Source organism: Dryobates pubescens, chromosome 5 (genome assembly GCF_014839835.1).
Source record: "Dryobates pubescens isolate bDryPub1 chromosome 5, bDryPub1.pri, whole genome shotgun sequence".
Classification (NCBI taxonomy): Eukaryota; Metazoa; Chordata; class Aves; order Piciformes; family Picidae; genus Dryobates; species Dryobates pubescens.
Window position 1 is genome coordinate 29791871 of NC_071616.1, and position 25828 is coordinate 29817698.

At 36.9% G+C, this 25828-nt stretch overlaps 1 protein-coding gene across 3 annotated transcripts in view; it reads left to right on the forward strand.

Moving 5' to 3' along the window:
* PPP4R3A (protein phosphatase 4 regulatory subunit 3A) overlaps positions 1-25828 on the forward strand; it is a 43781-nt gene that overhangs the window by 13155 nt on the left and 4798 nt on the right. For 2 of the 3 annotated variants that reach the window (XM_009904821.2, XM_054161907.1), the window contains 10 exons: positions 5019-5117; positions 7360-7977; positions 17006-17083; positions 17184-17300; positions 17774-17890; positions 19128-19259; positions 19350-19452; positions 20961-21119; positions 22333-22502; positions 24282-24424. In XM_009904821.2, coding sequence (XP_009903123.1) covers positions 5019-5117; positions 7360-7977; positions 17006-17083; positions 17184-17300; positions 17774-17890; positions 19128-19259; positions 19350-19452; positions 20961-21119; positions 22333-22502; positions 24282-24424 — 1736 coding nt within the window. Of the gene's footprint in view, positions 1-3505; positions 3571-5018; positions 5118-7359; positions 7978-17005; positions 17084-17183; positions 17301-17773; positions 17891-19127; positions 19260-19349; positions 19453-20960; positions 21120-22332; positions 22503-24281; positions 24425-25828 lie in introns of all 3 variants that reach the window. The other variant, XM_054161906.1, reaches the window with a different exon arrangement.

Genomic DNA, 25828 nt, shown 5'->3' on the forward strand with positions numbered 1-25828 from the left:
AGTCATTTATCATTGTGGAGCTTCCATATAGGGTAGAGTACATTCTGCCAAAGGACTGCCTTTGTGTAATTTCAGATTTTGGGATAACTTGTTAGTGCATACAGATACCCAGATGCAAGGTGAACATATGTGCAAATGCAGTATAAAAACTTCATATTACATTATTTGAGCAGATTTATTTCAATTTAAAGATTCTGAGGTAATGTGTGATGATGATAATAAATATTTAACTTAAACCTGGCTAGTGCCTGTAGTTTATTTTCATAAGCAGAAAGCTGCTTATGAACCTATACTTTTGATTGTAAATAATTAGCTAGCAAGATGCTGAAAGATGGCTTGGCGTGTCCAGGCAAGCATCTGTAGCTAAACCATGGCTTAGATAAGGCAGACTAGCAATCAGGCAGCCCCAAAAGGGGCGGAAGTAATCCATCTGCATCAAACTTGTAGGGAGGGCCAAGAAATTATCATAGGCCAAAATCACTTGAGGACTAGCAGGAAAAGATACATTTGCATTTTAAGACAGAGAATCTGTGGAAGAAGTGTCGAATTTGGGGGATCATTACTTCTTGAGGGTAGCCTAAGACTCACTGAGATGCTAAGAAAACATTTTAGAGCTACAGAGAGGACTATTATACTCTTTTGATATGAACACCAGTAAGAGGGCATCGTAAAACTAAGAGTTTTCTTAATTTTATCACATTCATAAAATCTTAAATCAATTCTACAGCAGAATAAAATCTGGAGTACTAGTCGCTCTGAAATTCGTTGTGAAAGCCCAGGGCTCACCTTGGAGATGGTCTGAGTGCTATATAACACACCTGCTGATCAGCTTGCTAATTGTTAAATAAAGTTGATGTCTAATAAAAGTGTGACTTCTGCTGAGTGTTACGGTGAGAGCTTGAGATTGCTTAATGAAAAGGATGTTGAATAAACACAATGTGTTTTGGAATTTATTTCAAAAAGTGGGGAAAAATTATAGGGTAGATAATAAGCTCTGTCCCATCTAAGTGCAGTTGTTCCTGCTTCCTGGATTAAAGTATTACAATAGAATTTTTGAAGGTTAGCTTCCTAGGAATGAAGTCTCAAATAGAGTTGTAGCACACAGTAGTGCTTCCCTGAAAACCTCTCAGCTAGCCACAGCTTGCTCCATGTGGACTTGATATAGCCAACAAGCAGTGGAGAAATCCCTGATTGTATTCTGAAGTTTTGCCTCAGGCTGTATCTTTGTAAGAATAAGCATGCATAAAGTTAATCTCTCTTGGTAGAAATAATAAATACCTCTACAGGAGCACTGAATACATAGGTCTTCTAAAAATAGGCCATGCTCAGAATTCTAGTGTAAAATTAAGAATACTTAATTAATCTGAGTAGTCATAATGACCAATGATATGAAAAATGCCAAATTTATATGAAGTGTCTTAGGCAGGCAGCAAATTTTGTATGGGCTTGGGCAGAGATGAGACATCCAACTGGTGCTATTGTCGAGTGAAGAAGCAAATTCTACATAAGAGTTTCCTGGTTATCATCAGAAGATTGTGAACTCTACATAAGTAGTTTCCTGATTGTCATACTATTTAAAAAAGATCTTGCCAAGAACTCTAGTTTGTCTTGAAAAATGTGAGGAGCTGGAATGCTGGGTTTCTTGCAGAGCACTCAGTACAAAAGTCTTCAATGACTTATCCATACTTCAATGATTTATCCATACTTACGACTTAGTTCATACCGTGTAGCTGTACTTCGATATTGCAGTTTCGCATTTTGTGTTCCAAAAGCAAGCTAGCTAAGAACAAATTTTAGTCATCCCATGCAAACCCATGTCTATAGGTTGACATTTGTATGTAATAATAATTTAAAAAAAAAAAAAAAAAAATAAGGACATGATTAAACAGCCAGAAATGGTCTCATGAATCATGTAAGATTAAGTATTTTTACTCAGAGGGGTAAAGTGTAAGAAAAGTCCATCTCTTTAGCTCTCTAACCAATAGCTACTATTACTAGGCATACTTATTCACATTCCCATTTTCTCCTGGAATGGAGGAGGCAGCCTTCAGAAATTTCTGTTTCTGTTACAGATGTGTTAGAAATAGTGCTTTGCATTTGGAAGCAACAGGTAGTCCTATCCTGTAGCTGAGAGATCAAGTAGTGCATTTAGATTGCACCAAGATCAATCATATAGATTCCTTTAAGTACAACAAGCAGAAACTAGACTTTCATTTATGGTTTTTAGCTGCATGTAAAATATTCTGCAGTCACTTCTCCCCAGATGTATAATTCTTGTGCTGCTCTTCCTTTGGATGATTATGAGCTTTGTAGGATTAAGAGAATTAAATTACGTTAGTAACTGTCAGCATTTAACAGTGAATTTAAACTTCGAGTGAACTGTGTATTATGCAACATAGTGAAATTCATTTCTCACTTTGTTTCATGTTCTCTTTTTAAAAGTCCTTTGCGACAGGAAAGTATGTACAAATACGCTCTTACTAAGGATCTAGAGTAGCAATTGATGGATTTTTGTTGAGGCACTGATACTAATCTATAATTTTAAATCCTTGTATGATAAAACAACAGATAACAAATCATTTAAAATTGTTAATGTTGGCAGTTGGAAGACACTTCTCTCATATTAATAGAACACACTGAATGATTATTCTGCTCATATGATTTCAGCAGGTTTTTTTGCTTTCTAAAGACTAAGCAAAAGAAAAAAATCAGAATATGTGGAAGTAAGCAAAACACAATCATAACTTCCATTTTTGATAGTAGATGATTCTGTTTAACAAGAACATTGCTATACTATGGGCAAATACACACTGTACATCTGTGACTATAGATTTCAAAAGCAGTTTTACCTTTGTGCTCTCCCTTTTCTTTTCTCTCTGCTTCACTCTACCCCTCCTCTTCCCAGAGGAACAAAACAGACATACCTGTCTTGGTCCAGTGCTGCATTTTATTTAGAGACCTAGAGCTTTTGTTTATTTAACTGACCTTATTTATGTTCTTTTAGTTATTTTCCTATTTGTTAGTCATGTTCTTCACAAGGAAGAAAATGTGTTTTGTTCTTTTGAGAAGGGCTTCCTTAGAAATCTAACCATTTTTGCTTAAAAGGAAATTTAGCAAGATAGAAACATTGCAAGGTTTAGTGTTAGGGTTGTTTATATTTTTAAATGAAAAAAGCATTATGCAGTGGGAAGCTGATGGAAGTTGCCTTGAAAACTACTACAGTATAAATACTAATAGCAGAGATTGATGTATTAGATTGTGACCCTGATACATATGGTGAATGATGCAGTAAGGTACATACTGCTTTTAAAAGATAGTACGAAGAACCTCTTAGTTTCTTTTCTTTTGGACTTTCCCTTTAAATTTTTGTAAACTGTTATTTTTCTTACTCTATAGGAGTCAGCAGTACTAGTTGCTGTCAATCTGTTATTACCAGAGTATTTGCACTGATTCATGGAGAATAAACTATTAATTGTGACTTTCTTCTTCCTTTTGTATTTTGGAGGTGGTCTTCCTAAATCCTTTTCTTCTGTGTACCACCTCTTCCTCAACCCTTTGGAAAAGGAAAAGGTAAACTATTTACCGTTTGCAAGGTAAAGCCATTAATGCCTCTGAAGCAGTATAGCTGCTCTGGTAATAGCAAATTGATGATGTTGTATTGCTTGACTGAATCCTAATAGAGCTAGTTGATTGTGCTATTTAAATTACAGTCCAGTTTAAGGAGTCTTCTAGTAAGTGCATAGCAGAATCTGAATTTAAGATTTCTCTCCATCCTCAGTGTTCATTTTAATATTTGAAATAAATAAGCCTAATTCATAAACAGTCTTAAACTTCATAAATGTCTGACAACTTGTAGTGCTTTTTCAAGTATTTAAAATTAATTTCTTTAGCAATAATCACTATAAGCAAAGTCTAAACTTAATGAAGGAAAATACTCTTATTTTATAGTTCTCATGAAATATAAGTAGAACATTTCTCTTGGCCTAGTGACTAAAAGCATATTTTAGGTCTTAAATGAAATAATGCCATTTCATGGGGCTATGTATATTTAATGTGGCTGTATTTAAGCTAGTTGTTACAGGAAGACAAGACTTTAAGAATAAAACTGGATTCACTATGTAAATAATGCAGATAATCTTTTCTTCTTTTTTCATGCTTTGTTTTCTAATCTATTTTTACACTAACAGTTACTCAGTTGCTTCAAATACCTTACTGGTGTGTGATATTGCTGTTTGCAGCTTCAGCTTCCTCTTCCATATAGTGTTTTTGCAGGCTGTATGAGGGCTTGGATAAACTCTTGAACTATTCTAGTAAGGAGATGAAAGCTTAAATTTCAGTGTGTAAACATTGTAGGAAGTAAATTTCTAGAAGTCTACTTCCTAAAAACATCCTTTCTGGGTTATAGATTGGAATGAGTAATAACGGTGTGCCTGGTTCAGCCTGTTAAGAATGCATACTCCTAGGCAATTGATTTTCTGTTCTTTAAAGTTTGTACACATCTTGGGGCTACTTTATAAGCAGATCATCTGTGCTTTAGCACAGTATCTTCTGGGGCCTATTAAAACAAAACACACAAAAAATTGTAACACTGATGCTACAAAAGACATGCAGTTTTATGTGGTTCAGTTGTAGCAGGTATTAAAAATACAACCCAAAACTTAGGCGTTTGTTATTGTATTTTATCAGAGAACGGATTGAGGTAGATGTACATCACAGAATGGAAGGGACCTCCATGTCATAGATCAGTGTTTCTGAGATTTATAATGTTATGGCCACGTGAATTAAGAATGAAAACTTTCAGACTTCCTTGTTCTGGTTTATGCAGAAATGTCTTTAAATCCTGAGGATCTCAGAATATATAAAAATTGTACAAAGTATGATTGCATTTGTTTTTTGATACTGTTTTATCATAATTGGGTGTCAAGCTGCCATTATTTTAACATTTTACCATTTAAACACTATGCAGATTTGTAAACTCTAATATACATTACCTGAAGATACTTCTCCTCTTTTTAAAGGATACCTTGATTGTGTGGTCTGAAGCTGAAAACTATGATTTGGCACTTAGTTTTCAAGAAAAAGCAGGATGCGATGAAATATGGGAAAAAATATGTCAGGTAAGTTTGATAATATAAAATTGAGACTATGTCAGTTGTCTTGATGTGTTAACAATTTTCAGACTGTTCCAAGAGGTGAATCTGAACACAGTAGATGGAAAACAAAAATAGATCATCTTAGCCACCTCCTCCAGGCTTTTCATTTTGGAGTTTGAAAACTTTTTCCTTCCTCCAGAAATTTGACATAAACCTAAACTATGGTTTGTTTGGTTGTTGGGGTTACGTTGTTTGTGGGTTTGTTGTTTGGGGTTTTTTTGTGGGTGGGTTTGTTGTGTGGTGGGGAGTTTTTTTGTTTGGTTGGTTGGTTTGTTTTGTGTTTGGGGGTTTTTTTGTTTGGTTGAGTGTTGGGAGTTTTTTTGGCTTGGTGTTTTGGGCTTTTTGTTTGGGGATTTTTAGTTTGTTAGTTTGGTTTTGTGGATTTTGTTTTTATTTATTTATAGCATTTTCAGATCTTTTTGCTTGACAACTTTTTAGCGCTATTATCACCTAAGGAAGTTTAACATTTTCCTAACAGTTAATTTCATAATTGACTTTCTATAGATTGGACAGAAGCGAAAAGGTTACCTGTCCAAATTTTTATCTTAGAGTGAAAAATCTATGTGAGCTCTTAGTGAATTTTGTGATGTATTTTGCATGGATTTAACTGTATCTTATTCACATCTTTATTTCTATGTTTCTCATTCTTTCTCTTACCTCATTCTTTTGTTTCAGGTGAGGGGCATATTGAATTTCTCTGTTTTTCCTAGTAAATATGACAGTATGTTTCTCTTGACTGTCAGAGTACGAAAGATTGATCTGATAGTTGTAGGAAATAGCTCTATCCCCATATTACTACTTCAAAGCTATAATTCTTACAATTTAAAGAAATCCTATTTTAATATGTGCTAATAAACTCTTGATTTCTATGCTACATTAAATGTTTTCTGCACATTTTCTGTTCTTAACAAAGGTCTGTCTCTACACTCTGTTTTGAAGTTTCTTGTTTTCAGAAATAAAGCAAAAGAAATCTGGTTTCACAATTGCACATGTGTAGATACTTTCCTTTTTTTTTTTTTTATGAATGAGTCTTTTCAGTAGTTTACCACTTCTGTAAATAAGTACAGAAACTATACATAAGTACCAAAACATTTCCAGGAACCTTAGCAGTCAAAAGACCAAAAGTTTGGGACAGAGACAAAATGGGGGAAAGGGGAAATGGTATCCTTGGGGAACACTCAGATAAGAAGCCCAGCTTTGTCAGCTTCATGTGAAGATGTAATATTTTTATAAGAATCCAGTGTCTTTACATCTCGTTATGAGGCTGTGCTATTGTATTTGTGTCTAATGTACTTTAAAGATTATAAGCTTCCTCAGTCATTAAAGCTTCTTCTAAAAGAAAAACTTGCATGCCACTAATACTGGAAGTGATTACTGATATGTAAGTAGAACAGTTTCACAACATTCTAGATTTTATTTTATGTATTGCATGCTGTTATCCATGAAGAATTACTTCTCTATGTGTTTACTGATTCTTAAGATAAAGAGAACAGAACCTTCTAACATCTATGCAGTAGTGCCTTTCTGGATTTGACACATCAGACTCGAAGCAGATACTGCAATTATGATATCACTAAACACAGCTATTCTGCCAGCTCCAGATTTCCACTGCTCTTTTGTTAATGCTGCTTTGGGGTTTCCTGTTCTTAAGCTGGGATTCTGTGATGAGTATTTAGAAAGTGCACAGTAGCAGATTCTGACTTGTAGCTTTCCAGAACTGTAAATAATAACTAAATTAACAACACTGGTCTCTCTGTTCGAGGTAGCAGAAGCTTTGAAAAGCATTAAGAACAGTTAAATAGCCTATAGATAAGTGTTTATCACTGCATTTGACAATTTGCAGAAAATGAGGACTGGAAACAAACTGCTTAGTTCACTAGTTTAGTTTAAAAGTCATCATCCATACTAGTAATTTTTAATTCTTTTTTTCTTAATTTTAAGTACTCAGAAAATGTAGCTTTTTTTCATTTTTTTCTGCTTTTTATAGAAAATAAAGAGAAATACCTAATATAGAAGTGATTTTGTAAAGCCTTCTGTTTAAAGAAATCTTCTCATTATCTCTTACTTTCCAACCCAGCTGTACTCAATGTCAGACTTGCATTGCACTTGTATTTTGGCCATCCAAAGAAGAAGTGTGTTTTGCAATGGTAGCAGTATTCAGTAGCAGTAAACATTAAACTCCACTGTTTTGTTCACGTTTTTGTAGGTTCAAGGCAAAGACCCTTCCGTTGATATTACTCAGGACCTTGTTGATGAATCTGAGGAGGAACGGTTTGATGATATGTCATCACCAGGTCTAGAATTGCCCTCTTGTGAATTAAGTCGATTAGAAGAAATTGCAGAACTTGTGGCATCTTCGCTGCCTTCGCCATTACGTCGTGAAAAACTCGCACTTGCACTGGAAAATGAGGGCTATATTAAGAAGCTCTTAGAAATTTTTCATGTGTGTGAAGACTTGGAAAACATTGAAGGACTACACCACTTGTATGAAATTATCAAAGGAATTTTCCTTTTGAACAGAACTGCACTTTTTGAAGTCATGTTTTCTGAGGAATGTATAATGGACGTAATTGGATGCCTAGAATACGATCCGTCTTTATCACAGTCACGGAAACACAGGGAATTTCTTACTAAAACAGCAAAATTTAAAGAGGTGATTCCGATATCTGATCCAGAGCTGAAGCAAAAAATACATCAGACATACAGAGTACAGTATATTCAAGATATGGTTCTGCCCACTCCCTCAGTTTTTGAGGAAAATATGCTATCAACACTTCATTCTTTCATCTTTTTTAATAAAGTGGAAATAGTTGGTATGTTACAGGTAAGTTTCAGAATTTCATGTCTCTTTATTTGTGCTTGGACAGATAAAGTTGGGTAATTTTTCTTGTCAAGGTTGAGGTACATACGTGATTCTGCAAGTAATTTTGAAGTCTGACATAGCATGGATTTGAATACTGTTGAATGTACGTTCTCAAATTCCAGATTTTAGACTAGATTCTCTAACTGATTTAAGTGGAGCAAACATTATACAGAATGATGAATGAGGTTGTTTGGAATGAACTGTTTGTGTTTTGAACAGTTGATTTTTGTTCAGTTTGGTTTTTTTTTTTCTTATGTATTTTGGGACTAGTAGGAAACTGCTGGTTCAGAACAGAACATTGCCTGAGGTGCTTGACTGTTTTCTTAGTTTGTCTTCTTAAGTCTCTACATAGTACTGCTTGACAATATTTTTTTTTCATGATGCATGTCTTAGTGCAAATTAAAAGATATTACATGATGCTTTACATATGTTACCTATGTGAACTTCCTGAGCTGTGTAGAAATGGGTAGTGCATCTCTGTAATGGGAGCTTCTTAAGCTTTCAGCTAACTCAGCAAAGTGTTACAACACATGTATTTTGGCCATAGAAGTTAATTATAATTATCTTCATTCTCCTAAGATCTAATAAACTATTAGCCACTGTCTTTGTAGAGGCTGACTAGTCTGGAGAAATGGACATAGTGCTAGATGCTACTGATTACCTTAATTGTATTTCTCTTCAACTGAATCTCAGAATGCACCCTGTTTAATTTCATGGAAAATACAGCAAGGGAGAGTGCAAATTCCATTGCGCTTCCATAAGGCAAGTCGTTGTTAGCTCTAGGCCTCTTGACTTTTCATCCACCACGCACGTTTGTTCAAAATACTGACACCGTCCCCCACAGCAAACTCCTGGCCAAGCTGTCGGCCCGTGGCTTGGACAGGTGCACTCTGCGCTGGGTTAGGAACTGGCTGGATGGCCGAACCCAGAAAGTGGTATTGAATGGTGCCATTTCCAACGGGCAGCCAGGCACAGTGGTGTCCCCCAGGGATCAGTGCTTGGCCTGATCCTATTCAGTATCTTTATTGATGATCGAGATGAGGGGATTGAGGACTAGAGTGATAGTGCACAAGGAGAAGAATATGTTCTGTGCTGTAATTGCATTTCCTAGTGTTTTCACAGTTCATACAGCATTGAGGAGCAGCTCCCTGAGTTTATAAATAACAATCTGTTGGAAATTATTTGACATTGAGACTTGGACAGACTGAAAAGCTGAGCAGAGAGGAACTTAATGAGGTTCAACAAGGATAAGTGCAGAGTCCTTCATCCAGGAAGGAATAATAAACTGCACCAGTAAAGGTTAGGAGGTGATCTGCTAGATGAGAGCAGCCCTGTGGAGAAGGACCTGGGAGTCCTGGTGGATAACAAGGGCAGCAATGTGCCCTTGTGGACAAAAGGGCCAGTGAGATCCTGGGCTGCATTAAAAGGAGTGTGTCCAGCAGATCGAGATAGGTTCTCCTCCCCTCTACTCTGCCCTGGTGAGACATCACCTGGAATGTTCCATCCAGTTTTGGGCTCCCCAGTTCAAGAGGGACAGGGATCTGATGGAGAGAGTCCAACAGAGGGCTATGAGGATGATTAAGGGACTGGAGCATGTGCCCTGTGAGGAGAGGCTGAGAGACCTGGGGCTTTTTAGTCTGGAAAAGAGATGACTGAGAGGGGATTTAATAAATGTTTATAAATATCTGAGGGCTGGGTGTCAAGAGGGAGGGGACAGGCTCTTCTCGGTTGCACCCTGTGATAGGACAAGGGGTAATGGATATAAACTACAGCATAGGTGGTTCCACCTCAACATGAGGAGGAACTTCCTTACTTTGAAGGTCGCAGAGGACTGGAAGAGGCTTCCCAGAGAGGTAGTGGAGTCTCCTTCTCTGGAGACTTTCAAGACCCCTCTGGGTGCATTCCTGTGTGACCTGTGCTAGATTCTGTGGCCCTGCTCTGGCAAGGGGTTGGACTCAATGACCATTGGAGGTCCCTTCCAACCCCTAACATCTTGTGATCCTGTGATGATCAGTTCTTGGTTTTGAGAATTAAGACAGGCTATCACAGACTATTTCCATAGTTTTTCAAAGAGATTAAAAGGCTTGATTGGTTTTTTTTCACGTTCTCACAGTGTAGCTCTCACCCAAGGTTTAAACCTCCTTACCTGGCATCTGTTCCTTTATTTACAGAGCGGTATGTCAGGTTGCATTTTTCCATAATCTTTGCAGCTTGAAGTTTCATTCTTCCTTTTGCTTTCTTCAGGCCCCCTTTCCCACAGCTCATGTATAACTAATTCTTAAGGTCTTACTTCCATTGGTGTATGGTTTAATATTTCTGTATCTGGTTGTATCACAATACTTTTGGGGATGGGAATGATGTTCTTTCATGAAAAACACAGGAGTTGTCTGTGAGTTCCTGGCATTCATTATCGTAGCTCTTACAAGATCCTAGTGCTCACTAACTTTGAGTGTAGTTTAAAAGCTCTTAAATCATTAATTAAAGAGTTTCTAGGATGCTTCTCAGTAGTTTATTGGGAACTGTAGATGAGTCTCAAGTTCTTAGCTGACATATAATACAGGTTGTTAATGGTTCTGCTGTTGACTTGAGGTTGAATCCCCTGGATCTTTGAGGGTGTGACAAAAGAGCTATCTTTCTAGGAAATGTTATTTGTCAGGTTAAAAGCAAACCCCCTTGAGCAACTGATAATCAGGGTCATCTACTGCAAGTATTGTTTGCACAACTCAGCTGTTTTATATTCTGTTATTTTGTCTCTCATTGGCTGGGAGGGAAAGGAGAAGAAAGCCTGCTATTTCCATCATGGGAAAAAAGATGAGCTCTAGAGAGCCCTTTTCACATCAGACAGCGTATTAACTAAAGACTCTATGCAAGTTGTGTTGTGCTTTTCAATGGGCTAGGTGACTACACAGTGCCTTAATTAAGGTATTTGGTGTCATGAGAGGGTATTTCAAGTCATTAAAAGTCACTAATGTTTAAGGTTAAGGTTTTTCAATTATAACTACTGAATACTGGAAGAAAGAATATGCTGATTCTTAAGTATTTTGATAATTTTAAGTAACTGCACCACTAAGCTAGATGCCACTGATCATGATGGATAGTAAACCCATGATACTAGCTTAGCCAGTCAACAGAATTAACCTGCTCAATTACAGGTTTTATAATTTGCTGTACTTAAGATAAAAAAGAGGTATATAACATTTTTTTCCAATTTCAGCCCCTCCTAATATGCTTTTACTGCTTGGGGTCCAGCCTGTTATAGTCTTGAGATGTCATAGCCACCCAGAAACCTTGCTGAAATACGGAGTCCGCCAAATTTTGAGAGTGGGGGTGGGACAGGTAAGTGGTGTTTCTTACTTTATATGACGCTCTTTTGCAATTTGAAAAATACATACTAATGTTCACACTGGAGGCCACCAGTTCTTTCCCTTTGGATTATTAACTAGTTATTAAAAACCAAAAACTTGCAAAACTGCGCCATAGAGTGAGCAAACACCGTTTCCTTCTGTTCTTTCCCCCCTTTCTCACTGGCATGTTCTTTTTTACTAGCAAGGTCTTGTAGTGTTTTTATCTTCCAGAATATTGTTAAGATTACTTTTGAGTCTTTTATTTCAGGAAAGTAGAGAGTAGGAGGGGCAAATTTGACATATGTTAAAATATTTATTTATGTGCTAGTAGAGCAGTGATGACATGACATCACTGGTAAATCAGCTTTTTTAAATACAGAAATTGTATTACTGATAGTCACTATTTCCCTTTTCAGTAACTTAAAAATTGTAAGCATTTAGGTACTTCTCTACGTTGTACTGGATTTATATATAACAATAGTCTGGTTTTAATGTGGAAGTGGTTTTACAGATGGTTACTTATTTTTAACAGAACCCCATGGATCTAAATGTGATAATCTGTTGTTGTTTAGAGAAAGAGTTGTGTTAGTTCACGTTGGTTGTTTTGCCCAAAGGTAGTAGGACTAGAAAGTCTCCTGCTGATCTGCTGTTTTGCAGTCGTTGGCTCAGGTAAAATTCTGGAGATCCACTTAAACTTTACCTTGCAGTAAAATGTAAAAGAAAGCCCCTTTCTGGGCAAATGGGAAAAGTGCATGCCATTGATTTCTGAATTTCTTTGTTGTGGAAAATTATTTTCGGTGTATTAAGAAACTTCAGGTGTGGTTAGGTGGATCCTGCTGCTTTTTCAGTGTGTTCTCTCAAGTGGAAATAGCTTATTTATAGCAAATGAAAGCATCTGTGAAAGCAGTCTGAGGTAAAGGAGACTGAAAAATTTTAGGCAATGAAATCTTACGGTGTGGTAACATGAAGAAATGCATGTTTGGAGCTGTAATTCTGTTTACTAGTAACACTGAAGCTTTCACAGAATGAAATTATTTCTGCCTTTTTGGGCAGAAATGTGGTGGAAAATAGGATGGCAAGTATACTCTTTTTCTAGTTTAGGTTTCACTGCTTTTCTTGAATGTTACTTTGAGAAAGGGATGTTTATTATCATTTATCTGCGGTCACAAAGTTCCTGATAACTGAAAGGTGAGAGAGGTCTGCTTTTGAAGAATCCTTTTTTAAGTTGGTTTTTTTTTTTTGAGAAGGAGGACTGCTTTGCAAGTTGAATCACAAATGTAGTGTCTTTCTTTGTGATCACATTTGGTCTCTGGGTTTTCTTGATTTTTAGAGTCATAAAGGATTGATTGAATAAGATGCCTTTGCTTAATGTTATCTCCATGAACTCTGAAAGACATTAAATCATAGAAGCATCTACTTAGATCCTGCAGAAGCGTAAATGAATTCATTTAGTATTTGTTGTATGCATAGTTTTTAAGTATTAAACATCTACTAAATTGTGTGAATGGTTCAAATAGCTAGATGGTGGAATTACCACATAAACTGTCATTTGCGGGTTTGTTTTCTTGGAAAACAGGTGTGACCTCCACAGCTTCTAAGATATATCCAGGTGGGTTTTGATACTTAACTGCAAGAAGAAGCCAGATACTGCAAAGAATTAATGCATTTTCCCTACGTAGACGTATGTGAGGGGATTTTTGCAAGTTGGAGAAAACAGTTCAAGCGTTTGGTGATGGATGATGTTTTGTGACTTATAAAATATGTGAGCTCTGCTTTCAGACTGTTCATTTCCATAGATTCTAATCCCTGACTCTTGTCAGTAATTTTACAGCTTGAGGGAGAATCTTGTATTTAGAGTGTTCATTGCAATCACAATTTTTCTATAAATGTGCGAGGGTTGGGGATCTTCCCATTGATAGCAACCCGACTACCTTTTATTAAGCACCTGGAATGTGGGAGCACCTAAATTAATTTCATGACTAAGACGTAACTGTGAATGTATTAAGAGGTTCATTTGGGGGTGGTTTTTTAAAAAAGTAACTGCATTTTACTGTCCATATAAGGGTGGGATGTTTCAAATCACAAGCACCCATCTTAATTCATCTCACTTTTACATAGATCACAGTTGTTCTGAGGCACAAGAAATCTCAGACAATCTTACTAATTTAAAAAGACAATGTATTTAATGGACTTTGTGAGAGGTTATGGAGTGGTAAATGTTTTGATATTATATTTAATACAGAAGTGTAAATTACGATCTATGATATGTGTGGAAGGTTGAAAAATGGTTACATGCTGAACTTGCCACAAATTCTTCCTGGAACAGTGTCAGTGTTGAAGTCTTCATCACTTCCACAAACTCAGTATGTTTGCAAGCACAGTAACAGGGTGATGAGTGGGTTGGCCTCCGCTGTGGATGGCCGCATCTTGAACCGGGCAGAGTTGTGGCAGGATCTGGTCAGATTGCTGAGCTGACGTCCTGCCCCTGTCTTCCTGTCCAGTGAGACCCTGTCTGCTATGCTTTGCTATGTAGTGCTGGAGTTGCAGCTTCTCTGGCCACCTCTGTCTCTGGGGCTCTGCAGTAGGTCAGGCTGTGCAGCCATCCAACAAGATCTGGTCAGGCTGGAGAGCTGGGTGCAGGCAAACCACATGAAGTTAAATAAGGACAAGTACAGGGTCCTGCATCTGGGGAGGAATAACAATAGGCATCAGTACAGGTTAGGGGCTGCCCTGCTGGAAAGCAGCTCCACAGAGAAAGACCTTGGAGTCCTGTTGGACAGCAAGTTCTCCATGGGACCAAAATGTGCCCTTATGGCCAAGAGAGCCAATGGTATCCTGGGGTGCATCAAGAAGAGTGTGTCCAGCAGGTCTAGGGAGGTTTTTCTCCCCCTCTACTCTGCCCTGGTGAGACCACACCTGGAACACTGTGTCCAGTTTTGGGCTCCACAGTTGAAGAGAGACATGGATCTGCTGGAGAGAATCCAGCGGAGAGCCACAATGACTTGAGCACCTCCCTTACAAAGAGAGACTGAGATTTCTGGGGCTGTCTAGTTCTACCCTATGAATAGAAGAATGAGAGGGGATCTGGTCAATATCTGTAAATATCTGAGGTGTGGGTGTCAAGTGGAAGAGGCCAATGTCTTTTCAGTGGTGAACAATAATAACACAGGAAACAATAGGTATAAGCTATAAGATTTCACTTCAACATGAGGAGAAGCTTCTTTGCAGCAAAGGTGATGGAGCACTGGAATGGGCTTCCCAGCGAGGTTGTGGAGTCTCCTTCTCTGGGGACTTTCAAAACGCACCTGGATGCATTCCTGTGCACACTACCCTAGGTGATCCTGCCTTATCAAGGGGGTTGGACCTGATGATATCTGGAGGTCCCTTCCAACCTCTAATGTACTGTGATACTGTGATCTTGACCAAAACAGCAAAAATTAAAGGAAAGTACTTAACATTTTCTTAAATAAACTGCTAATCATGGAGAACAGCTTGCTTGTTCTTCAAAAGAACTGGTTTTTATGGGGTTTGGGTTTGTGGTTTTGTGCTGTTGGTTGTTTTTGTTTATTTTTTCAGTAAAAAGAATTTAAGCATTTCTACTGTGAAATAATAGGTATGTGTCCAGCAGATTGAGGGAGGTTCTTCTCCCCTTCTACTCTGCCCTGGAATCACCTGGAATGTTCCATCCAGTTTTGGGCTCCCCAGTTCAAAAGGGACAGGGATCTGATGGAGAGTCCAACAGAGGGCTATGAGGATGATTAAGGGACTGGAGCATGTGCCCTGTGAGGAGAGGCTGAGAGACCTGGGGCTTTTTAGTCTGGAAAAGAGATGACTGAGAGGGGATTTAATAAATGTTTATAAATATCTGAGGGCTGGGTGTCAAGAGGGAGGGGACAGGCTCTTCTCAGTTGCACCCTGTGATAGGACAAGGGGTAATGGATATAAACTACAGCATAGGTGGTTCCACCTCAACATGAGGAGGAACTTCCTTACTTTGAAGGTCGCAGAGGACTGGAAGAGGCTTCCCAGAGAGGTAGTGGAGTCTCCTTCTCTGGAGACTTTCAAGACCCCTCTGGGTGCATTCCTGTGCGACCTGTGCTAGATTCTGTGGCCCTGTGCCGGCAGGGCTTTGGACTCGATGACCTTCGGAGATCCCTTCCAATCCCTAACATCTGTGATAACGAAACAGAAAACTTACAAAGCAACTATTTTCTTTCATCAGAGCTTAAGTTATATTTCTTAACATCAAAGACATTAATAGTGGTTTAGAACATGTTTGTCTGTTGAAATGTAAAATTCAAACTGTATATTTCCTGTGTTTTGATCTTCCAGAGTGAGTTTTGATAAACTTTGAATGAGGCCTCTCCTGCCTCTTTTTGTTTTGATTTTGAGGCAATCAGGGAAATAGCACCTGAAATTGTGTCCAAAATTCATTCTTTCTTGTTATTATTAGAATGTTGCATCAGGTTAGAAGCACAGCATCAAACAAGAAGAAACATGTGGCATGTCCTGAATACAGCGAATACTGTATAGTGTGGTGAAATGCCTTGTAGGGTAATAGCTCATGCCAGCCTATTTTGGGGTTACCTGTGTTGTGCAGTGCCATTATAGAGATCCTGGATTGTGTTGTGACAGTGTTGCAGGTACATCAGCAGGAGGTGCTTTTGAAACAGAGGTACTCATTTTGTCAGCAAGGCAGCAAGGTGAGCGTGGATGAGGCATCTACCTAGTTTGCAATCTGAGAATGTTTATGAGAATATAGCTGAAGGACTTTAATGGTCTTGTTTCGTCCTGAGTAATATAAGACAACTTGGGTTTCTTGCACTGGTTTTGGGTTGGAAACAGCTCTCTGGCAGCATTTATAACCAAGTCTTGTCTTACTATTGTATAATATTGGGCAGAGAATGGAGGAAGGTTTATTTCTGTTTTAATAATCTTCTAGTTGTTAGGACTATGAATGTTATGGGAAGCTAAATATTACTGCTTCTCTCTGTTTAAATACACATTTGTAATGTGCTGGCTGCCATCCATAGTTTTGCTGAGGTACAGCAGCATGAAAAATAACAGAGTAGTTTTTGATTGCTGCCAGCCAGAATGTCCAATAAATGCCATTCATAATAGGAATTTTGATTTTGTTTCAAGAATTCACTCTTTTCACAGTGATGAGGGGGAAGAATGTCACTTTATTCCTGCTGTTGAGTCTCACTTCATTGTGGCCTTGCTTTAGTTCTGCTGCAAAGGTCTCCTAACATTCCAAAGGCACATGTATGTAGGGCTATGTAAACATTTGAAGCAAAGGTATTGTAATGTGGTTTAGGGAGACAGACAAGTGACAAAGGGGAAGGTAGGTAGAGAAGAAATCAAACACAAAATGGTGAGAATGGCAGTAGGAAATAGAAAAAAGACAGCCAAAAGGCAATACAATCATAACTGCCAATGAGGGGTGGAGCAGTGCTGAGTGTGATGAAAACTCATACTAATTTTTATTTTTTTTTAATTTGAATTAAAAAATTGATACTGGTATGATTGACTACAATACACAAATGTGTGTTCTCTTATTTGCAGGAGGCACGGTTTAGAAGAACTTACTGTTGAATGCCTTTTGATAGTGTAAATAAACAAATGGTATTGTTTTGCCTTTGTAGGAAGATGAAAAATTTCTGACAGACTTGTTTGCACAACTAACAGATGAAGCCACAGATGAGGAGAAAAGACAGGAATTGGTAAGAAATCTGTAAAATATCCATGAAAGGGTCAGTTGCTACAAAGTGATACTTGCATCTTTTTGTAATTACTAACTATTATATTATTCCTGGTTTTCAGGTAAATTTCCTGAAAGAGTTTTGTGCATTCTCTCAAACACTGCAGCCACAAAACAGAGATGCATTTTTCAAAACCTTGTCAAATATGGGCATACTCCCAGCACTAGAAGTCATATTGGTAAGTCAGTTATTTGTGGTAACAATTTTGCTGGTCTCCAGAGAGGTGTTTTAAAAAGTAGGTATGCCAAACTTCAGTCACATAGTTTTATGAGTATTTGCTGCTTCTGTCTTGTCTGAGCTTGAGATTCAGAACACCTGAAATATTTTTGAGAAGCTTTGAAAGCAGTTACAATATGACATTGAAAGTGCCATGGCATTTTTATTGTGTTACTTTCCTATCTTTATATGCTTACTGATACATAATTATGTAAGAAAATAGGGAAATAGAGGGCAGGAAAACCATAAAATCTATTTTGCCCAACAATTGTCAAACATACAAAGAAGACATTAGACTTAATTCAGGTTTAGGATGCAATTTTAGTAATAGATACGGCTTGCAAGTAGGAATTAAAACCTAATGCTTTCTGGTTTTCATTCCATTTAAGCCTTTTCTTTTAAGGAAACATAAATAATTTTATTTGACTTTTCCAGGGTATGGATGATGCACAAGTACGAAGTGCAGCCACTGATATATTTTCCTATTTGGTTGAATACAACCCATCCATGGTACGAGAGTTTGTCATGCAGGAAGCACAGCAGAACGATGATGTAAGTAGAGAGTCCCCAGAAATGTCTGTATTGCTTTTTTGTATTGTTGCTTTATATTTACACTTCTATTAGTGATGCGCCCTAGTTCTGAAGAAGTATGGAATATAGTCATGATGATTAGAGGATACTGAACTGCCATGGTTTTAAAGTTCTGTTAGGTTAGATGAGTGTCTGCATCCTTACACAGTGTTGTTCCTTTGTGTGTAAAGCAAAACATTTTGGTTAAAACGTTAGCTGTCACACAAGCACAGCAAAATGTTTTTGAATGATCACCTCCTTAAGATCCAAAACACAATTTTCAGTCTTGATCTTTGCATGTGGTTTTAATTTATTTGTAAGAAAACTCTTCGGTTTGCGATCATGAACATTTAAAGTGGAATTACTGTCTTCAATGAACACTTGGACAGAGTTTTGCATTTACTAGAGATCTTCTGTAGCAGATAACTAGTAGTAAGAAAGGTATTTCAAAGTGATATTCAGTGGATTAAAAAAATATTGTGCTGCCTTTTCCATAGAGGAGATAGCTAATATTTTTTTTTCTCCTATCTGCTAAAAACATGGCAGAGAACAAAGCAGGGGCAGCTGGGACAGGGAATGTCGCTGGTGGTTCTAGACACTTGAATCTAGTGACTGGCCTCTTTATGGGGGTAACCAAACAACTTTATTATAGAAATTCCTAAATGCAAATGTTATTTTCCATTTTAGTAGGTTATTCTTGTTTTCAGCAAATACATGTTGGGGTTATTTTTCAGTTGAGAAGTTCAGTACTGTTGTAAAATTGTTACATACTGTTGTATGTTTATATAAATAAAACCCTCAATATGTATTCTAAAGGGAGATCCAAACTAAAACTAATGTACTCTGGAAATGTTTCCAAAAACAGCTGAATTTTGAGACTGTTAACTGTCTGCCTCTGTACTTTTTATCTTTTGGTGGTTCAGCTCAGACTAAATTCTAAACTAGGCTGTTAATTTCAAAACTGTTTTTAGTTGCTTTGAAAGATTCTTCTTCACTGCTTGCCTTCTTACTGTTGAACCACTAACCAGAATGTGGCACTGGCATGTAAAGTTAAGTTGTTTCCATTAAGTTTGGGGGATTTTGTTTGATAATTGTTTACATTTTGATAAGCATTGTTTTTAACCAGGCAGTAACATTTTCAGAAGATAATTTCAGGTTTGGGGTAAGGCAGTAGCACTAGAATTAATTTTTGCCTTTTTTCCCCCCCTCCTGTTGTTAGGATATATTACTCATTAACCTCATTATAGAACACATGATTTGTGACACTGATCCAGAACTTGGAGGGGCAGTGCTGCTCATGGGTTTGCTTCGTACTTTAGTCGATCCAGAAAATATGCTTGCTACTGCCAATGTAAGTAAATACCTTCAAATGAAACTGCCTTTGTTTTTTTCAGAAGATTTGGTGATATGTGTTAAACCTAATTTCTTTTTCATTCTTTAGAAAACAGAAAAGACGGAGTTCTTGGGTTTCTTCTATAAACATTGTATGCATGTTCTGACAGCTCCTTTATTGGCCAATACTACAGAGGACAAGCCTAGCAAAGGTAATGCCACTCTGGATTTGGGGCACATCGAGACTCGTAAATGTCCATGTTTGAAATAGAATGTCACGGCGTCAAAGATGTTTTCAGGCTTAAAGTGAATCTAAGACTGTGCTGCATAGTTGAAAGTAAAAGGTGGATTAATTATTTAGTCATTTGAATAATTTATAAAATTCAATGAAGAGACCTGATTTAAGAAGTGAACAGCACTTGCTGCAGATTTTGCTTCAGCAAAAATTAAAACATTTGTGTAAATTTTAGTAACTCAGAGACTGTTAAGTGGCATACATTTGGAAATGTGTAAATGTTTTTTAAGGTCAGACATCACTAGAGAGGATGCAGAATTGTCGATGAGAAGGTGTATATCACAATACTGTGCTAAAGGCATTGGTTCTGCATCAGACTAATAAGGTGGAGATCGGTGATGAAGTAACTCTTCTTGCTAGCTGCTAGCAGCAGTGCTGTTTGTTTATTGTTAGTATAATACATCCAAAAAGGATGAAAAAGGAGATATGTAAATGATGAATAAATGGCCTCTACTAAAGTTTTTAATTTGTTGCATAGATTTCCAGGGGATTAGTTAAATTAAACTGTTTTATCTCAACTGGCTTGCCGATAGATTCAAATTGAGATTTTTTACTGTTTAAAATACTTGTGTTCTTTGATGGTCAATAATCTGGCAGTGTGTTTAAAAAGGTAGCACTACTTTAAGAAAAAAATATCTAATGTGTTATGTATTAGTTGTCTACTTAAAAGCAGGATTTGAGTTATGTTTTGTGTATGCTGATGTGATTATGGCCTAGAAGTATTAAAAGATCTTGAGATATTTTTTGCATAGTACTGTTGTTAAAGAGCATGATAGATTGCATTTTTGGTACAGGCTTAGTCAAGGCACTGCATATAGGGCAGTAGTTTAATATAGACATGTGGACCTCAGGGGGAATGGAATGAAGCTGGAGGTGGGAAGATTCAGGCTGGATGTGAGGAGGAAGTTCTTCACCATGAGAGTGGTGAAGCCCTGGAATGGGTTGTCCAGGGAGGTGGTTGAGGCCCTGTCCCTGGAGGTGTTTAAGACCAGGCTGGATGAGGCTCTGGCCAGCCTGATCTAGTGTGGGGTGTCCCTGCCCATGGCAGGGGAGTTGGAACTAGATGATCCTTGTGGTCCTTTCCAACCCTGACTGATACTATGATAATGATACTTGGTAAAATATGCCAAATGGATTATGTTAATATTCTGTTGTTTCTGAACTTTCAAACACTGATTTAAGACATAATTCTTTCTATAGCTTTAGAGGGTTTCTGCCATATTTGTATAAACAGAAAATACTCAGTCCTTTACAAGCTGTTTAATTTCAATTTTAAAGACTAAACATACCCTGTAGCATGTTCCCTAAATTACGTGTGGGAATAAACAAGAACTTTGAAATGTTTACTAGTTAGATATTTGAAGTTTTCTTCTGAATGCAGTATCCTAGATCTGTTCAATAATTTTGGTTTTGTTTTAATTACAGATGATTTTCAGACAGCCCAACTCTTGGCATTAATACTGGAATTGCTAACTTTCTGTGTAGAACATCATACTTATCACATAAAGAACTACATCATTAACAAAGATATCCTGAGACGAGTACTTGTTCTCATGGCCTCAAAGCATGCTTTCTTGGCATTGTGTAAGTTTGAAATCTGAAGAATAAAGTAGTATTTTGTGAATGTGAAGTGTTACATAGCTTCATTCTGCTGGAAGAAAACTGTTCACAGATCATGACAATTTGTGACTGAACACAGAAATCCTAGTATTACACCCTTTTTCTCATGCCAGCGTCTTGATTTTTCAGCTAGTATTAGTAAATAATTTTGCATTTATAAATGTCTCTCTTTCTAAAAAGCCAAAGTTTTTTTCTGAATCTCAGTGCAGAAGTAAAACCAGAAGGTGGTATGTCAACAAAGGAGAACCATTTGAACTTTTGATAATTTTTAGTAGAAATTATCAGAAGTATTAATTAAGAGATAAGATTATCTGACTGCACTGACCTGCACAGAACCTCAGTATGCTGCTCCTCAAACTCTGGTAGTTTCTTGACCAGTAAGAGCAAAGCAGTGTGACTTAATTCCAGTAGCAAGTAAGAGAGTTTTACTTCTTTTCCCCCATGGTTCTGTTGTGCACAAAACCTAAAGCTAACTGAGTAGGATCCATACAGTAAGAAGTACTTTTGAAATTTGTAATTGAATCACCTGAGTTTGGTCTTAGAACCCTTGAATAATCTTTTCTCATAGACACCTAAGTGTCTGTGTGCTGCCTTACAGCAAGATGACAACCTTCTGTTTGTGCACAAACATTCAGACACTTGTGTATGAATGTGCTTTAAACTGAAAGTAAACAAAGTCTTTGCTTCACTGTGTGTGCAAAGATGATGCCATTTGCTAATTTTAAAATGAGATAGTTTGCACCCCATTCAAACAGGTCTTAATTAAATGTAATCAAACTTACATTTGAAAAAGAGGAATGATAAGCAATTTCCGTAGTTCTTCTACTGAGAAAGTATTTTAGTGTAAGTGATATTAAGAATATGAAAATAAACCTTTTTGTTAGTAGTAATGTAGTTAAAGAGTAGTATGTTTTTTTTCTTCAGTGAACAGAAGAGGTTTCATGTATACAGTCATGATGGAGGATTTCTTTATGATAAAATAGATAAGTAATTTTTTGCAATGTAGACAAGATTGTTGAGAAGCAGAGAATAGCTGAATGTCTTCACCTGGTTTTAATAATGCAATGCTGCATAAGAAGTGGGGTTGCAAATTGCCCTAACTACTGCTGAGTCATTTCTGGATTTTTTTTTTTTCCTTTTGAATTTAAAAATTCTTTTGACAACACTTGTGTTTCAGGTGCCCTTCGTTTCAAGAGAAAGATAATTGGGCTAAAGGATGAATTCTACAACCGTTACATAATGAAAAGTTTTTTGTTTGAACCTGTGGTCAAAGCATTTCTAAATAATGGTTCCCGTTATAATCTGATGAACTCTGCCATAATAGAGATGTTTGAATTTATCAGAGTGGTGAGTGCTTTCATATGATGAAGATAATAGCTATATTGTTTAATCTTGTAGTTCAAGATGACTTTTCTTTTTGCTTGTACCCTAAATTACACTATTGTAATGGGACTATATGGTCCTCCATTTACATTATCTTTTTTTTGTCACTGTTACATATTTGCACATCTTTCCTGCATGTAAACAGCACTGTGACTTGAAAGCCAAATTCATATGGTAGTTCATTAACAGTACCCAGATTTGCAAAGGCAGCACTAATTAAGTTTCATCATGCAGACTGGATGGGCCTGTTATGACAGAAATGTAATTTGAAACTAGTGCTAGAGAAACATCAAATTTAGCTGTACTCTGTAATGTCTGTTCAACAGAATATGGGAACATCTGGAAGAGGTACTAGTCTTTTTTTGATTATATTAGTGGGATGCTGCAAAGTTCCTCTTCCATCAGGAGTCCCTTAAAGTATTTAGGCCAATTTGGCCATCAGCACAGTACTGTTTCCTCACTGTTTGCATTCAGATTCTGACAAAATATTATACGGGCTGTAAATGTGGTAAGTGAAGCCAAGCTAGGGGGCAAACAGCTGTGGAGTAAGTGGGTGAGGAAAAAGGTTTTGTCATCTCTTGGAGTCTTCTGTGCTGATAACCTCTTTCCTCTTTTAGTTGAGACTCAAGGTTATTCAAGACTGAGTTGACCTGATCATCATGAAAGAGTTGATTTAAATATGATTTTGAAGATGTGAAAAAAAGTGGCCCTGATTTCTGTGGTCTTACAGTCCTCCATGAAATTGGGTGCTGATTTTACAGTTCAAGCTATGGGGAAATTAATGATCTGTCATTTTTTTTATTCTCCTTTTCACATAGACATCTAGGTTGCATCTCCAGAATACTTCTTGGTATCTGTCCATAATTTTTGTCTTTTTTTTTTTTCATCCAGGTTTCTTTTAAAGAGAGGTTTATTTATTTTTTAAAGCATGCTTTTGTTGTTACTGATGTATTACCACTCCTAAGAGGTGACCAAAAGGGAAGATAATCAGTGTATTAAGATTTATGTTGCTTTGCTTGTCCTTAATAGATGGCAATGTAGGTGTTTATTCTGCAGTGTGTTCAAGGCAGTGTGCAGTGCTAAGAAAGCCAAATAGGGCACAGGAGAAATTTTCCTGCTGCAGTGTGCAGACCAGTGCTAGTCTCAACTGTCTTGAGTGGCTTTGGGCAGCCACAATGCTAAGCTGAAACAGCAGAACGGTTGGGAGGTTTTTGTGAAGAACTTTGACCAGCGCTGTAAGGCCACAAAGAAAAAAAAGTTGATGTTAATCATTTCCAATACAAATATTTTTCTTACTCTCATCCTAAACAAATACATTAATTTATTTTTTAATATGTATAAATAATTTATTTGCAGCAAGGAAAGAAACAATGCTAAGTCTGTATCTTGTACACATTTTTTAATTGATTACAACAGTTACTAGTCTATCAACATAAAAATATTTATAAGTTACAGTGGGAAAGGCTTTTGAGAATTGGGTTTGGTATAATTTTCTGTTGGGTTTTTAGGTTCTGGTCATGTGTTTTGAAGGAGAATACTGCTAGAAAATTGCTGCTGTTGTGCTTTGCTAATCAAATATTTCAACCTCTAGCACTTGGATACACAATGCTCATTTTTGCTTAAGCTAATTAATATGATGCTTCCTGTGGAGTGCTTAAAAATGAAAAATATTTTCAATTACTTTTTGTATTAATTAATTTGAATGAAAATAAGTCAGCCTGTGTTTGTTTGTTCATTCTATAGGAAGATATAAAATCATTAACGGCTCATGTAATTGAAAATTACTGGAAGGCACTGGAAGATGTAGATTATGTGCAGACATTTAAAGGACTGAAACTACGATTTGAGCAACAAAGGGAAAGACAAGATAACCCAAAACTTGACAGGTAAAATGCACTAAATTTTCTTAATTAATATTACTGTTTTAATTACATTTTGGGAATATTGGTGGATTGTTCTGTGATAGTGGGAAATGTAAATTCAGATTTTTACTTGCATCTCAGGCACTGCTGAATTTACTTCATTAAAAGTGTGATTTCAAGATGTGTTACTTGAAACTCCTAATCCACTTTCAGATAACATTAGTTGCTGAAACACCAGTAATAATACTAACTTGTCATATCCTAAACTTGTGTACACTTACAACAAGGCTGGAAGGCTATCAGGTACTTCAGCAAACTTCAGAAGGTTCATTTGCTTAAATACAGACTCCCATTATTTATTAGAAAGATCATTTATTTATGATTCACCATTCTGTGGATTTTTCCTTTAAAAATTCATGTCATATTTTCTTTTAATTTAGTTGTGGAAATAGAAACTCAGATAAGCTCTACCAAAATGACTGAGAAATTGACTATACAAAAGGCTTTTCATAGAATGCTCTTTTGTCAATGATGTATCAATCAGATACCACCCTTGAATCACTCACTTTTGCCAGAGCGTGACTTCTCTTCCTTCATACACAGTTGCCCAAGGTAAAAAGGTGTATAAAAGTAGGAAGTTTAGGACATTTTACTCCATTTATTTTTAGCAAATGTTATTAATTTTGTGTGTGGTTTCATTACCAAAAAAAAAAAGAATTCTTGTGGAAATAGAAAAGTTACTCTTAAGAATTGTTAGCTTGTTAGCAAGACTTACTCCTGTTCTGTTTCAAATTAGTTTGAAAACACATTGAAGACTTTGTCCTGGTGAGTCATATTAGAACATTTTGACATTCCAGAATTTGAGGGTTTTTTTATTCCCTGCCACAAGATTTCTTAAACAATATTTATATTTGAGTCTCATGCAATTGAAACGAGAGTATAACTGTAGATTTGTTCTAAAATGTTGAAGCTTTCCAGCATATATGCAGGATCTGCAGTTTTGAGTACTAATGTTTTACAAGTGAGATGTTATTATTTTTGCTTGTGTCAGCTAAGCTTACACTTAAACAGCTGTGAAATTCAAGCCTACAATTCCTACATTAATGCACCTGTTGGAAAGAACACCCAGCCACTTTCTTCAGTGATTTCCATACAGTATAGGAAGTAAAACATTAGACTTCTCTTGGCTTAAGTTGAGCTAAGTGGTTGTGCCACCTGAGTTTGTCCAAAACAAAATTATAGTTTCAAGAGGTTTGTAGCTCAACCAGCCCAGTGGCTGCACAAGCCCTGTCACAGTCTGTGTAATTTCTGAAGTGAAAACCTAGAAGTCATAAAAATGCAAAAATAACAGGAATCTTCAGGAATGAAGGAGGATTTAAATGCAGTGTAAAATGATGCAGTGTGTATAGGTCCACATGATAGTTTTGG